Source organism: Catharus ustulatus, chromosome 16 (genome assembly GCF_009819885.2).
Source record: "Catharus ustulatus isolate bCatUst1 chromosome 16, bCatUst1.pri.v2, whole genome shotgun sequence".
In the NCBI taxonomy this organism is placed as follows: domain Eukaryota; kingdom Metazoa; phylum Chordata; class Aves; order Passeriformes; family Turdidae; genus Catharus; species Catharus ustulatus.
The window spans coordinates 9,350,887-9,367,153 of NC_046236.1; the positions used below are offsets into that span (position 1 = coordinate 9,350,887).

At 41.9% G+C, this 16,267-nt stretch overlaps 2 protein-coding genes across 2 annotated transcripts in view; one reads left to right on the plus strand and one right to left on the minus strand.

The window, feature by feature from the left end:
- POLR3E (RNA polymerase III subunit E) overlaps positions 1-979 on the plus strand; it is a 28,235-nt gene extending 27,256 nt beyond the window's left edge. Inside the window, exon 21 of the mRNA XM_033074160.1 lies at positions 136-979. Coding sequence (XP_032930051.1) covers positions 136-192 — 57 coding nt within the window. The 3' untranslated portion in view covers positions 193-979. The remainder of the gene's footprint in view (positions 1-135) is intronic.
- CDR2 (cerebellar degeneration related protein 2) lies at positions 497-16,043 on the minus strand. Its single transcript, XM_033074161.1, has 5 exons — positions 15,804-16,043; positions 10,597-10,709; positions 5,960-6,108; positions 5,635-5,799; positions 497-4,532 (listed from the first exon to the last, which is right to left on the minus strand). The coding sequence occupies exons 1-5, from the start codon at positions 15,880-15,882 to the stop codon at positions 3,665-3,667; spliced, it is 1,374 nt and encodes a 457-aa protein (XP_032930052.1). The 5' UTR covers positions 15,883-16,043; the 3' UTR covers positions 497-3,664.
- Positions 16,044-16,267: the final 224 nt, after the last annotated feature.

Consider the following 16,267-nt stretch of genomic DNA (forward strand, 5'->3'; position numbering starts at 1 on the left):
ATCCAGTCCAACCATCAAAGCAGCAGTACCACTGTAACCGTGAAACATCACCCAGCACCAGGTGCAGCCACCCTTTAAATGCCTCTAGGGATGGTGCCTCCAGCATGCCAGAGCCTTTCCTTTCCCTCTCCCCAGGACTGCTGTGTGAGCTACGGTGGAATGTGGTATCTTAAGGGGACGGTGCAGTCCTGACAGCGGTGGCAGTGGTGTCAGGAATCTCGGGGACGCAGGAGGAGCCCCCAGCAGGTGGCACAGCTGGAGCAATGCCGTGGCCCCGGCAGCCAGGGCGGGATCTGAGCTGCTCTGGGGCACGTGGGCATTGCAGGCAGCCACTGCCATCCCCACACTCAGAGTTTGCATGGCCTCCGAGGCGCCGGAGCCGCCGGGAAGGCACCGTGGGACCCTGTCTGCAGCTTGATTAATCTGGGATTTCTATGTATTGCAATTCTCCTTCTGTTTCATTATGAAAAAATAAAACAATATAGTGACACAGACATGATGGAAAATCATGGTCTAAAACTTTATTTTGTAAGTAATGCCAATAAATTAAATTTGTTTACAAACATCCCAGTTTTTGTTAAATCCCTGGATGCTCATACTTTAGTCTGAGCATTGTCATAGCCCTTGAGCCCTCTTCATAAAGAGCAGGTAGTCATGTTCATGGGAATGTCAGGCCTGGGAGGGGGGAACAAAATTACTGTCTGTGAACTCTGTACTACATAACCATTGTTCTCACCTGTTATCTGTGAAATGAGTTATCTGGAGAAGTACCTACATCTGAAACATGGGGAACAACTACTGGATTTCTTCTACTGGTGTGGGGTTGGTTTGAGGGACTTTGTGCATTACTGTATGTGACAGAGCAAGGTAAGTAACCGAGGGCACCTCTGGAAGGCATCCAGCTGTAGTTACCACACAGCAACCATGTAAAACCTCTATTTTGTGTAATTTTTAAATAAAAGTTTATCTCAAAGGTCAACTCTACCCCGCCTTGTATTTGTCCAAGAAACAGAAGCTGCACCTGCACCTTTTACATCCTGCAGACGTGGGGAGGAAGGACAGAGGCAGAGGTTGAAGTGCAGTGCAGTCCCTGAGCTCCCTGGGGCTGTGCAGCAGCTGGGACAGGGACCCAGCCCTGGTGGCTCGTCCTGAACTGGCCTTACCTGCAGTACCAGCAGGAGCATCTGCTGTGGGCACTGCACAGCACGGGCACTGCTGCTCCTCTTCTCTGCTGCAGCTTCCCTCACATGAGGAGCTCAAGGGGATTCTATTGATTTCATCTACTTATGCTCAGAAAAGGCTGAGTTGAGTTGTTGACCAAAATAAGAAGATTAAGGTAGTTAATCCAGGTAAGAATATTGGATAAGAATATTGTTACCACTTACAGCATTTCTTGTTTTGGTGGAAAATGGCTATTTTTGAATGGCTAAAACTCTTCCTTATTTAATAGCTTAGTGTAGTTTATTAACTGCATCAATAAAACTGGGATGTGTTTTATATTCAGGCAGCCCTGGCTGGCACTGACCCAGTGGCTGTGGATGGAAAGCTCTCTGGGAAAGCCACACTCCAGGGGCAGCTCTAAGAGCCAGCCTGGAGGGATTTATTGCACAGCCTGACAGGTAAGTGCTGCAGGACAGCCAGAGCTCAGCAATGGCACAGGTAGCCAAGGGGGAAGTACAGTACAGAAGAATCAAGAAATTCTGAGGAAATATTTTTGGTATTTTAAAGCACAGAAATTGATCCTATTGAAGTGCTCTAAATTAGCCCAAAGTAATAAACCACTGAAGATTACCTATTTAACCAGAAATTTGGAACTGCTTTTACATGTCTTCTGCCCAGCAGGTGTGGTTAGCCCCTGTCCCTAAAGTGGTAAGGAATACTGGTAATTTGTGCCTTTCTCAGGTTACTGTTTTCCAGTCTCCAGAGGGGTGGGACAGGTGCAGGTGGCAGGGACACAGTGACAGGACAGTAACCTCATGGCAGAGCAGCTTTTCTGCTTTCCCACCCTCACCTCTTTTTTGAATAGAACTGACAAAACCCACAACAATGAGGAAAAACTACTTACAGGCCTGTTCTTTTCCACATAGCATAGCTTTTCTAATATACAAATTTCATGGGAACTCCATCTGAGTTCTGTACTAGAGATGGCAAGACTAGATAATGCAGGTGCCATCTGCACCAAGTTCAGTTTCCTGATTGGCACAGATGGATATAATTACTACTTACACATGTAGCTTGACTGGATTATTTATTTGCTTAGAAAAATATTCAAAAGATTCAGATTCCCATTTTTAAATAATTTTCAGACTGCAATACATGTTTTAGAGAAACTCCCACAACATGAAGTCTTAATACTGCACCTGAAGGACAGGCTGAACAGAGAACAGCATAAGGCAGCAGAGCTGCAGCAGCAGCAGCTGGACTAAAGCTGAGAAACTGTCAACATTCTGGGTCAAGGGCCTGGTACCTCGCAGCAACTCAGCAGGAAGCTGCTTCCCAAGAACTGCTGGCCACATTAAGCTATGAGACCCTTTACAAGGAGAAGGATGTCGCCTTTCATTTTGCCTTTTTCTTGCTCTAATTTCTCAGCGTTCCAAAGAATGACCTTCTCCATGTTCTTTGTTTTTCAGAAATTAAGTACTGTAGTAATTACTATTAAGGAGTGGAAAAGGAGAGGGAGAACAGGAGTGTGGTCCCGTTTTCAGTAGGATATGTGCTGGCAATAGTGTCCAATCTCCCACCCCCCAGGCAGCATGGAATAGGTCCAGAGAGGCCGACACTGGAAGCAACAGACAAAACAATGTAAGGTTTTATACCTGGCTTGTCTCTTCAAGCACTTAGAGTTTGTGGTATGCAACATTAAAAGCTACTCCACTATGTCAATGCTACTTCTAAAGTTAAATAGCTAAATAACAACTCTCTAACTTTCCAAATACACATAAAAATGTACTTTGCAGACATTACACCAGAGAACCGTAGGTCCCAAATAACACATAGTCAATTCACAGTATCTTGCCTTAAGACAAAGTGCCCTACAAAGGAAACCGTATCTAAAAAGCCACACAAACTTTACATCAAATCCTTTCTTAGTAGGAAGACATTTATACTAATCTGTAGGAGAACTTAGTGATTGTGAAAACGTACTGGCTTGAAGCAAGCACAGCTTTCCACCACCCTGCCAAAGCAAGATGAGCTGGACTGCTCCCCTCCTGGAACTGAGGAGATGCTGCCCCTGGGACTGCTCAGGGCTTTTGTTCATTTTCTACATCAGTGTAGTCCCAGGGCTAGATCATCCCTGTGAACCAAAGGAAAGCTTTAGTTTGGTTCTTGTGAGAGATTCAGAGTTCTTAGCTCTGTTATTTCTGAAGTGGACTAAGGAAACAAGTGTCAGTCACTGCTCTGGCCAGAGATGAAGTGTAATATGAAGTAGTAGTGTAGCATTAAGCTATGATGTTTGCTTGCTTTACAACTAGTTTGTGCGACAGTGCTAAACATTAAATCTACTGCTACACAGGAACAGGGAATCTAGCTGATAACTAACTAGCTTGTTAACTACAGGGCTACCAGCCAATCCAAAACATTCATTTTGAGTGCTCAAGAAACACATCAGTTTAAGGGGTCTTCTGACATTCATAGGAAGTGTGTTCTTGACTAACACATAAGGTTACGGCTGAGAGGACAGAGTCTTGTACTTTGCTCTGTGTTCATCTATTTCTTCTTTTGTTTTTCTGATACAGCTAAAAATCTCCTTGAATAGTGCTTTATATTCAGGGGGAGCGTTTGTGGAAGAGTCACTGAGCTCAGCAATTGTGAATTCTTGATTAGTAGCTGAAAGATCATACTGGTTGTTCCCCACATTTAGGTCTTTGGAATACTGCTTCAGTGTTTGTACAGCCTTGTGTTTCAAAGAATCTTCATCCATTTGACACTTCTTCAAAAGCTCCTCGTACTTCACTTTCAGAGCATTGTACTGAGCATCAACTTCATTGAGTACAGAGATTCCTCGCTGCTTCACAGCTTCAGCTCTCCTAATACACGTTTCCTCATGGCCCCTGAGAATGTCTGCCCCAGCAGCACTGCTCAGGAGGCTTTCGCTGCTGCTCCGTTTCAGTGCCTTCTTCTCAAGCTCTGATACTGTCAGAAGTCCATCATCTGCCAGGCTCTGACCAAGCTCCCTGTCTAGAGACTCCTTGAAGGAAATGAAAAAGGATTCTGGCACCAATTTCTCTGCATTATGGAGCGTGTTTTCAGACTGAAGTATCTGTCGCATTTCAGCTACTTCTGCTTCCAGTTCCTCCGCACGAGCCCGATACAAGTCTGTATCAACCAGCCTCCGCTCCAGGTCACAGTTTTCTTTCACCATAAGACTGTACTCCTCTTCCATGCTTACCCTCTTCTCTTTCTCTAGGTTCAGCTGTGCTTGCAGAACTGTCACTGCCTTCTTTAACTTCTCATTTTCTTCTTCTAGAGGACTCAGCTGACTATCCATGGAAGTAATCTTTTCTGCAAAGACGTGATCGTAAACGAAATACCTGCAGAAACAAAATAAGGATTATCAAACATAGGAAGTGCAGCTGACCACACCTAAAGTTTTCCTCCCCTGGGTAACTAATGACATATTTAAACTGTGTGCTAACACACTGCAGAGCACTAACAGGGGCCATAGCACTAACCAATCAGCCAATTTAGTAATCAGAACAGAGTTTGTTAGGACTTACATGCCATTCAACCAAGCTCACAGCTTAGGCAGAATGGAAACTTCTTAACAGTTTCATGTTACAGACAAGCTCATTGAATAATAAACGTTTAAATTATAATTTAAGTTTAAATACACATTACCTCCCTGTACCATGCAGTACTTTCTAACACTAATTTTTTCTACAGCACTCCACTCTTGTAACTTTTGTCACTATTGATGTAGAAACAAGTTTCCTAAATTGACAGAGCAATGCTGGAGGCTGGTATTTTCACAAGCCTTTGGCAGCTTGAAGGACCTACTTATCTTTTAAACTGCCAAGAAGCAACTTCTTTTTGGATTTATGAATTATTCTGGAGTATTACCTCCATGTAGACACAACATCCTGTTCTGTCTGTGAAGGCACTTCTTTTACAAAATTGCCCTCTAGGCTTACAGTTAGTCTGAGCTTACACCAGGTGATTGTCCCTTTGGCCCCACTAATGCAGTTCAGCTGAGTCAAATACCTCTACATTTAAAAGGCAGCCCAGAGGCCCAGGCACCATTTTTCCAGCTTAAGTTTGAAAAAGCTAAGAAAATATCCCTGGATATCCAAGGAAAGAGTAAGTTACAAGAATTATTTTGCATTTAGTACATTTGTTTTTCAGATTATCTGTGTGTTTGCTTTTATCTGACTGAAAACATTAGGGTACAAATTATTGTAAGCTTTCTAAGCTATCATTTTGTATGGCTAGCTCTGGGGAGAAAGTGGAGCATCAGTATTGGTGTGGTCTAGAAGCAGGCCAGAAGTAATGACAGTACCACACAGCAGAGATACTTTGCTAATTGTGTATCAGGTAATTCTTTTCCAGCTTGTCTAATATCTGCTTGTGTCTTAAGTTTAAAGTTTTGCTTAAAACAGTTTCAGTGCTCTTTATATGCAAAGTAAGAAGTCTTACTGGCGGAGGTCATATAGCTCCTTCAGGCATGAGAAGCTGTGCATTGATCTTGGCTGCTCACATCTCTCCTGGCTCATCCGCTCTCGCCCAGGCTTTTTCAGTTCTTCCACTTGTCGCTGCAGGTCATCTATGTGTGTTTGTAGACTTTCAATAGTCTCTGTCAAGCTAAAAGGTGAAAAGGCCTTGAAATAAAACTAACCTTTCAATTTGCCAGTATTGTACAACACCACTAGACAGAGACAGACCCCCAGTTACTACAAATACACCTGGACTGCTCTTACTGATATTAATAGCTGGGGAGAGGGAATCTGTAAGAGTTTGTTACCTTATTATCTTTTGCTGAGAAGCTCTACTCTCTGCAACCAGTTTTTGATTAGTGTCTTCCAGTTCTCTTGCTGTCACATCCAGCTGTTCATAGACTTTAGCATGCTGGTCATTCATCTGCCGCAGGAGCTCCACTTGCTTTGTGAGGTACTGCAAGACAGTTCTGCTTGAAACACAAGCTATAGCTTCTGTGGTGCATTTTTGTTCACATTCAGAGAGAAACTCCTGAGTTTTCCAAATTAAAATTCCCATGTTTGCTTTGGCAAGCTGCAGAGACGCTATCAGTAACTTGCTAGGCAGCTTGCCTTTGTCATGGAGGTCACCCCAGGCTGATAAAGCAGCTCTTACCTGGAGGAGCTGGGTTTGATGGTGCCAGCTGTCTTTATCTGTGCTTTCAGCATGGGACTGTGCTGCAGTCAGCACTGATAGAGCCTTCAGGCTCCAACACAGCTCTTACCTGTCCACTGTGTCCTAAAGGTTGCACTGTACTCCAACAGAAATTTCTAAACTGTGTTGACCCAACAACTTTCTCAGCATCAAAAATGAAATACTGGGTAGCACCATCCATAATTAAATGTACTTTCAGCCAACCCAAGTTCTTCCAGTCTGAAGCAGCATTAGGTTCAGCACAGCAGAACCTAGGCTGTGGTCACTCTTAAGACAGCATGTGGGCTAATATGTGTCAGGAAGTATAATCAAGTTATTGAATTCAAATCTTTAATTACTCACAGGGAACTATTCCAGTTACTGTAATCCCAAACAAAGGTCTCCTAGCCTTTTTTAAAAAATAAAGCCTCACATGAAGTATTCTCAGTTTAATCCTCTTGGGTTTTACAATTAACTACACTGACTGTTTAGTTTCCTGAATAACGTCAGAAAGCTTGGAATTTAGTCTAAGCAGTTCACAATCATCTAAATATCTTACCAAAAAAAAAAAAAAAAAGTCTTATATTCTCCTACCCAGGACATGAACATTTACGTGAGACAGTTCTTTTCTGTCTGAGTCTAACCCCCTAAATCTGAAATATTTTGTTCTTATATAGATTTTGTATTTTACAATATATTCTGTATTGCTACGTGTTACTTACTTAAAGCTAAGCTTCAAGCAGGAACATCCAGCAAACTCCTAGGCAGAATTACTTCTCTTTACATAGGCCTGTTACATACTCAAAACTTCTAATATTCTACTTAACCTTTTACCTCATTAGAAGATTGGTGGGTTTACATTTTAGGCAATTTAAGAACAGATAATAAGTTAATCTAGGACTAGTAACTGCTCCATACAGACTTCTAGAAGATCAACATGATAGCTGTTGGCTAGATCCTTTTGTAGCCTGTGCACACATGACAGAGGATTTACACAAAAATAGAACGTAGATTAGCAGTAGAATCTCAATGTGACCCATTTCAGATTAACTTTCCCTATTGGTTATAGCTGAAGGAAGAAGCTGGAGATCCTCAGACTTTCTTCAGCAATACAAGTGTGCCTAAGCACAGGAGCCAAGGCTTTGGTGCCTGAAGAGTTGTTGCCTCTTATTGCAGTGGGCTTTTGCAGATGTCTGAGATGAATGGAAGGGGTGAAGCACCACTTCCTCCACTTTCCACCTCCAGTATCTTTGGGGCTGGTGTCCAGGCATAACCTGGTATAACCAGACCACCAAAGATATAAAAAATACTTTGGAAGTTCATGTTTAATCTATGCCCCCCACAACCTGGCACCTAACATGAAGCAGCACATTGCATTCTAGCACATGAAAATTGGATAGTGTCAAGATTTCCAATGCCTGAGTGCTGAGAACTGATTCAGGAAGGAATAAAGTTGCTGTTTCCATGCAGCCTTTATTACATTTACTTTTTATTTTATTACTATTTATTTATTACTACAATGACTAGTAAGTGGCACACGTGTTAGCACAAAGGTCAGATATAATGATCCAAAGCAGTAAAATGCTTAATGTGTTAGTATTTAATATATGAGATGTAATCTTAAGCACACTGCAGCCTTTGACCCTTCCCTTCCAGTGCCATATTTCAGAACGATGCTCTGTCAGTTCTAGACTTTGCTACATGGAAGATCCAAATCAACAGGAAAAAAGTCCTAAAGATTTACTGCACTGAAAAAGATAGTACAGAAATTCATCAGAGTAGCTACAGGAATAGCTCAAAGATCACATGTAGGTTACACAGACAAGTACTTGAAAATTGGGAAAAATCAAGTACAGAGACTTGAATATGCCATTAGCACATGGATCCTGTGCAACAGGGTATCCTGTGATCCCACAAGAGACAGAAATACTGGTATGAAAATAATAGATTGAACTGCTTTACACTTTGAATATGCAAATTTTATTCCCCTTTACTTCAGTAAATTCATATAACAAAATTTCTTGTGCCAGTAAGCCAATATATCCAGTTCCTCAACTGGAGAGTTTCTCTGGGTATTTGAACAAGGGATTCACTTTCCCTTTTCTGCCAGAAGTCCAGATGCAAGAGAAACTTCTTTGGAGGAAGAAAAATTTTGTGCTGCTATTACACTTTTAAATGACACTGAGTAAAGAGAAAAGATTGAGATAGGAGATAGAACTGAGAAGACAGCATGTTACTACAGCAGATATAAATACAGTATTTGGCTCAACAAGCTGGGCAAAGAAAAGGTGCAAGCACTATTTAAATGTGAGAAGCATAACAAAAACTCTTGTTATGGGGGGTTCTCCTACTCTGCTTGAGGGAGAGGAAAGAGATTGAAGAGGTATCAGATAAAGCCTTCAAAAAGTAGTATTGTCAAAGTCTTGGTAAGCAAGACATTGAGAGAACAAATTAATCTGTCATGTCTGAGTTTGTCTGACCACACATGTACTTGTCCCTGCAGCACACCAACTATAGATCACTGCTGGAAGGACATCTGTGACACTTCTGGAGCTGAAGCTCTCTTATGTCCACAAACACTGAACCACCAGAACAGCTTAAGCAAATAAACTGGCTTAAACCAATAGGATATTGCATTCTTAACAGCACTAAACTATTTCTGTAAATAAATGTAGCTTAGCAATAATGAATTTTCCACATTTCTAGATAGTGTTAAAAACAGCTGCTTATTAAGTAGCTCCACTCGACCAGCCAGGTTAGCTGCCTATCACAAAGTTCTGGTGTGTTATTTCAAAAGGTGTGTTGTAACTCTGCTAAACACTTTCTTAAATATGGTTCTTCATACAAGTACCTTGTGTACAGTATTTGTACAGCACCTTGGAAGTGTTTGTCCCCTCTACACCTTAAGAATTGATCTTTTTATGAAAACTGTTCATGGCAATGCGTTATTTTCAGTCTCTGCATAAGTAAAAACATCTTCTAATGCTGTGGCAGTAACAGAAATATCAGCTATTCCAACCATTGTACCTCAGAATGAACAGGATAACAAAGATTATAGTTAGCACATAACAGAAGAGCCGATAGATGAGGAGATGAGGTACAAAACAAAAGTAGCTTCTAAAAACATGCCCACAAATCAAACCTGTGCTCAGAAATCACTCACCACTGACTAAAAATGCTGCATTTGTGTTCACTACTTTAAAGACACCTCTAATTATATAATTATAAAGGTTAGGATTCTTTCAGTTACCTGTTGCCACTACAATAGTGAGCGTTTTCAGTCTGAAGCTGCAGCTGTACAAAATGCACATCTCTGACTGCAGTACTGCTAGAACAAAGGAACTCAGATTTTGTAAAAATCTGGTACATACCAGTCACAGCCTGTTCCCTGTGATTCACACCAGAACCAAACTGAAATGCTGACCATGTTTTCAATATGTTGTCAGTCAGCAAAGTCCTGAATATTTAATAATTTAGTTATTAGAGACCATGCATTGCCCTCTAATAGCTGAAAAAAACCTCATTATGCTGACAAATGCTAGGTCTGCAAGAGCACAGGCAATATTAAAAAAAAAAGAAAAATTGCCAAAAATAGCCAGGTTTTTCCACTCCGTTATCTAAACGTGAATGGTTTCAAAAGGATGGTCATGTTTTTGGGCTTTTTCCCTGGAAAATATGGAACAATATATCCACTACATCCTATATTTAGATACCACTTAAGTAGGATTTTTCTTCTATTTTTTGTTATTTGTTTGTTGGGGGTTTTTTGTCCTTGCAGGATTTCTTTTACACTGAAATAGACTTTAGCTCCCTTTATCACAGCTCAGTTTACTGGAAGTACATATCTTCAAATTTTATTTAAATCTCACTTCTACACTTATCAGCATTTAAATTTCAGTGCTGCAATCATTAAAATCCTCACATAATATTTAAATGATTAATTCATCATCATATAATTAAATGTTATTTTACCTGGCAAGATCAGCAAAGTTTAGCAATAAAAATAACTGAGGTATCTTTTCTGTACAAAACCAAAAAATACCAGTCATTTGTCATTAAACAAACCAAATCCAACATTTAGTGGCACAAAGCTTCTGGTAATCAGTTCTAAGGATGAGCCACCTATACTGGTTCTCAAATTCTCAAAATAGCAGAAGTGGGGAAAGATTGTTCAGTATTTTCCATTGGAGCTCAAGAAATTCAAATCTTAACTTTTACACTGTATGTTGCAGGTCTAGATGCTTTCACATGGGGATCCTTTAGATATTTTACCTCTATCTCCTGCAACTGCTCTTGATTCGTTGCATACATTTGCTGTAAGGACTCTTCTAGTTCAGTGTTACGGTCCAGTAGTGTCTTCCCAAGCTCAGCAGCAAGGTGAAGATCTAAACAAAGAAATCATGTTTGCATGTAAGTGAGAGAAACAACAATGTAATCTAATTCTAGAGCCTGTTATCAAATATTTGACATATTTTCTTACTGCTTTTGTAACTGCTCCAAGTTGTCTCCAGTGCCCAACATGGAAGTTAGCTTATACCTAAGTAGAACATTCATCTACCACCTCTAATGCAAGTCTAAGTCAGCCCTGAGACCCAGAGACACTCTTATGTCATGAAGCTTCCTCAGTTCCTCCATGACCCTTCAAACACACCCAGCCACGTTCACCTCCCCCACTGTGCCCAGTCTGCACCAGCTCTGCCCAAGGTCTCCCCTCTTCACAGCACTCAGAAGAATAAGCATAGCAGACCCTGTGAATGTTCATCAGTCTAGACCCAGGCCAAAGCTGATGAACTCTTTATTGACTTGACTGTTCCTCCCCATTACCCCTCTACCAGAGTTCAGGTCACTCAGGATCAACGTGCTAAATGAAAGTTTCAGATGCTTTTTATGGTGAAACAATAATATCAAAAGACATAAAACTGATGGAGACTTGCAGCTATTCTCCTTTTCAAGCTCATAAACCTTGGTGACAAGAACTGTTTCATGTGCTCCAAAACATCACTTTAAATGTCATTTGTTCTCAGGCACTTAATCTCAATTTCACTTCAGTCATCTTCAATCACCTCCAGGGTGCAGTGACTGTAGTTGTTGCAAATTAAGAAATAAGTCATCTGAACACTCAGCTCTATTCTAGAGGGAAGCTTGATATTTGCTCAACAGCACCAGAAGTGCTAGATATTTTCTATTATTATGTTGAAAGATAAGTAATTTGACAGCTAACAATGTGACAAAGTAATAAATCCTGGTATTAATGGTAAAATTGTAGTTACTCTGTGGAGGGTACTACATGTCAAAGATCCAACAGATTTCTAGAAATCTCTTATTTTCCATTTCCTTCTCATCATGACCATGACCTGCATGCATGCGGTACCACCTAGTTAGTTCTCACATGGAACTTGCATCATTAATCAGAAAGAGAAGAAAAGTCAAGAAAAACTGAGTCACATCAGGGAGCCTTAAATTAATAAACAGCAGACATGTATTGCATCATCAGTAGTTACAGTCAGAGAAGCAAACACATTATTCCCATTTTCATTTGATTGTGATGCCCTTTTTTTAACATGTTATGCTACCTCCTTCCTGCCCCCTCTGTTATCTTATCAGCTAGGAACTGTAATATATACAATACTGCTCCAAAATTGTTTTGTGCTAACCTTCAGTTTGGCAGCCTGTCCAAAATTATTACTCCATCTCCACACATAAGCCAAAGCCCAAATTCAGACTTCCAAGGACAAGTCAGTACAAACATTTGTCTATGAAGCTGTAGATGTCCAATTCTGGCAAAACAACAGCTGTGCTATTCTTTACACATTCTTTACAGCCACAATGCATTGTTTCCTACCTTAAGGTCAGATTCTTAGCATAAATGCCATAAAAATTACTTAAATCCCACTGCATGGGAGTTCTTCAGCTTCCAAAGATGTACAATTAGAAGGCACAAGCCATACTGGTCTATACTTAGGAGTTTATCTTCACATCATTTCTTCACTGTAGCACTACTTACTACAAAGTAGGATTTGAAGTGTTTAGATAAGAAAAACCTAAGGCATCCTGCTTAAATTTTTCCTATTTGATAAACAGATTGCACATTGTTTACCCATGGACAGAATAACTCCCAGTCAAACACCAAGCTGTTTGTTCTATCTCATTACAGAATCCTGTAGTTTTCAAATTGAATGAATTCATTATCCTATAGAAAATGGAGTCCTGCTTCACAAGTTCTTGTACTGCACAGATCTTTACTTGGAGCCACCATCTTTAAAACAATACTAGCATCATTCAAGGCAAAGACTAAATAGTCTATTCTTTTATTTTAATAGAGTAGAATAAGAGCTTTAGAGAGGATTTAGGATTATGTTAAAGATATAATGCATAATGGAATTACTACCATTTCTCTTCCCAAAGTGAAAGTTTGTTTTCATGTTTAAGTGCATTTAGGAGTTTATAGCTTCATTCTTAAATGCCCCCTCATCTACTAAATCAAATACTTGGAATACAAGGTGAATAACAGAATTCATGTCATACTTCACACTCATTCTGTTTGTTAGACTGGCAGAAGCACAAATGGGTTACTACGGCAGAAACATTTTTATAATTAAGGCAATTTGTTTCTGAGGGGGAGAATACAAGTGGGAGCGCTCAGGAACATACAATAAAACCTTAACTCTAGAGAAAGCAGGTATTGAAATAATTTCACCTCTTCTAAAATTCAGAATTTTTTTTGCATCCATTTTTCTACATTGTCAAGTACCTGGAAGCCCTATAAAGGGCAAATTTTACAACAGATGTGCCGTGTATGTTTTCCAGATACAAAATGGAAAGTATTAATTTACATTTCTCTGGAGAGAGTTATGGTAGAACACTAGAAGCAAAACTGCATTTTCTGTTGTAAATGTATGTAAAACAACAGCTAAATTCTGACAGACATGCCTTTTTCCTTTTCACCACAAAGATGGAAGCAGAGAGGTTTTTAATAATGCAAAACGTGTATGTGCAGATCTAAAGATTTTCATTTTAGTAAATCTGATTAGTTGTACTGGTATTTAACAGCACCATCAGAAATCTCCAAAATAAGACTTCAAGGTTGTCTTCTGTGATGTTAAACAGCCCTCACCACTGCTTCACTATCTCTTCCGACTGCATTACCATCATTGGAAAAAAAATAAAACAGTACCAAAATCCTTCTCTTCTACTTTCTCATAACCCACCTAACAAAATTATTCAGAGAATTTTCAATCTAAAATTAAGCTGTTCTTTTGAACAGCAAAAGGCACTAATAGCACAAGATGTGTAAGTAAGCCTAGTGTAAGTTTACTTAACTGTAAAATGAAAACTTTTTTTCCTACTTAGTTTCCTATTCTGTATTCAGCCTACTCTGTTCTGTAAAAGTGAGTAACATCAAGACGCAAAAAGAGCAGTCCATATAAAAAAATTCTTTTTTAAAGGTCAGCATACTTCAACAAAACATTGCAGAAGGATGGCTGTTCCCATCCTTACAAGAATTCCATGAGCACTTTGTGCATGAGCAGTATGCCAGAAAAGCCCATCTCTACTGCAAGGCTAAAATCTTTGGTACATATGAAGATTTTCCAAAACCCCTACCCTAATTTTAAGTTTCAAAGACCAACTGACAAGGACTTCAAGCTTGTTTCAGGGTGTTTTCTAATGTTTTACAACCTAGGTTCTCATAATCATGCTCGCCAGTTTTTAAACATGCACTGATTGTTTGGGTTGTGAAGAGTTTCACGACCTTGATAAGCACTCTTACTACCCTGTTTACACACACCCGTGTGTCTCAGCCTTAGCAGCAGGAGGAGTAGCAGCCTTCAGAGTCCAGAAATAAAGTACAGCACAACGTTTCAAAAACATTCCTGTAAGAAATTTCTTCTTTGCATTTCAACTTGCCCATCACTTTATTTTCCTCCTTTTCCTTTTGGCAAGGCTATTTGTGGCTTCCATTTAGGCTTGTAAAGAGAGAATCCCCAGGAAAAGATTGTCCACATGTTGAGAGTATGTTAACCAAACCCCCAAAACACACTAACCTCTAGAATGGAATGTTTCTTAAAAGCTGACAGCAGAGTCAACTGGTGATTATTTCACTCATTTTAATTAAAAGATGAAAGTGGAGAAACACCAAGAAGGCAAGAAGTCAGTTGTTAAACATTGTGAAGTCTCTTTGTAAGTCTTCTAATCCGTAAACACTGACAAAGTAAAAACATTACTGAATCATGTCTTCAAATTTTTCACTCTCTTCCCTTTGACAGCAAACTGCAGATGCAGGATCTTATTTCAACTTATTTGTTTGTATCCTAGAGCAAGAAAACATCAATTTTGGGTGAGGAGTACCTAAATACAGCTTTCATTTGGCTATTTTATGTAGCATGCAATTAGAGAGACAATGGGACTGTCTCAAAAAGAGTTTCTGCTGTCAGATACCTGATCTCAGTGTGAATACTGCTTAGCTTTCTCTACGGTTTACAGCACAGTAGCACCATCCAATCCCAAGAATTAATATACTTCAATATAAAAACAAAACATGTAAGACTGGAGCAGGTTTCAGGAAGCCACAGCTTTCCAAACAAACTCGGGATTAAGAACAAAAAGTAGAACTAAGTGACTTAAGTAAATGCCAGTCATAAATGCCACTAAGCTCTTAAGGAAATTGCACATTCTTTCCGTATCATGCCTGTTAAAAGGTTTTTAGTGCAATTATTATTCTCATTTGTGAAATGAACAGCATTTACCTCTTCCATGTGTGTTTTTAAAACCCACTGATGAAATTACATACAGAAGTTGTATCTGCTTATTTCTGAGTGGAGTTATTTGATATTTTATTAAGAAAACCTAAAGAAATTTTAATAAGGAATCTGCAACACATCGAGCACAGCTACGACTACAACTTCATCGACTGGAAGCTCTTACAAAGAACTCAACAGGGCGCAATAGCGCATCCCACCCCGGTGCTTCCAGCGCCTGCCCCGAACAAGGCACCTTCACCTCCCGTGAAAGGTGCAACTTTTCGGAGAGCCGGCGGGCGGAGAGGGACCCCGGAACCATCCGGCTCGGCTGCCGCACCTCCTTCCCTCAGACAAAGACGGCCGCAGTCGCTCCCGGTGACAGCGATTCCGCGGCGGGAAGCGCGGCCGTGCGGGGATCCCGGGCTGCGACGCTCCGAGCCCGGCACGAGCGACGCGCCCGCCGCCGCCCCGGCCCCCGAGCGCCCTTCCCGAGCCCCTCACCGCCGCGGTGCCGCTGTTCCCCCGCCCGCCGCGGCCCCTTCCCTCACACGCCCTGCTCGCCGCAGCCCCTTCCCTCACACACCCCGCGCCCGCCGGTTCCCCACAGCCCCTCGCCTCGCACGCCCCGCCCAACGCGGCCCCTGCCCTCACCCCGCGGCGGCTCCCCACAGCCCCTGCTCTCACACACCCGGCTCGCTGCACACCCTCCTTCACACGCCCCCCGCCGCCGCCCCGGCTCACCTTGCTGCAGGTCCTGCTGGTCGTACCAGGGCTCATCCTCGCGGATTTCGAACTCCTCCACCAGGCTGTCGGCCAGCATCGCGCCCCTTCCCCTCACAGGCGGCTGAGCCGGCGGCGCCCACCCCGCGATCCCCCTTGCGCCGAGCGGGGCAGAGCGAGCCGGCAGCCGCTCCCCGCCTCAGCAGCCGCCTCCGGCCATTGCCGAGCGGTTCCGGACTTTGCCGAACCTCTCCCCCTTCTGGCCGGGCTGCGCCGGCGGCAACGTGGCAACTGCTGCCGCCGCCCGCCCCCGCCTCCCGCGATTCAAACACAGAACCCTCGCCTTGCCTCGCCTTGCCGGCAGGCAGCCAATGGGTGGCCGCCCGCCGCACGGATCGAGAGGAGGCTACACCAGTCACAAAGTGAATTCATGTCAAGCGGCCAATGGGAGTGAGGAGAAGGCGGCCCCGGGGCGGCCGCGCCCC

Bases quoted from the DNA above. Each gene is read 5' to 3' on its own strand.
- CDR2 (XM_033074161.1), bottom strand. From the start codon at position 15,882: ATGCTGGCCGACAGCCTGGTGGAGGAGTTCGAAATCCGCGAGGATGAG. The intron at 5,800-5,959 runs GTAACAAACTCT...TTCACCTTTTAG, and splicing joins TCTCAGCAAAAGATAATAAG to CTTGACAGAGACTATTGAAA. The intron at 4,533-5,634 runs GTAAGACTTCTT...TTGTTTCTGCAG, and splicing joins GAGCTATATGACCTCCGCCA to GTATTTCGTTTACGATCACG.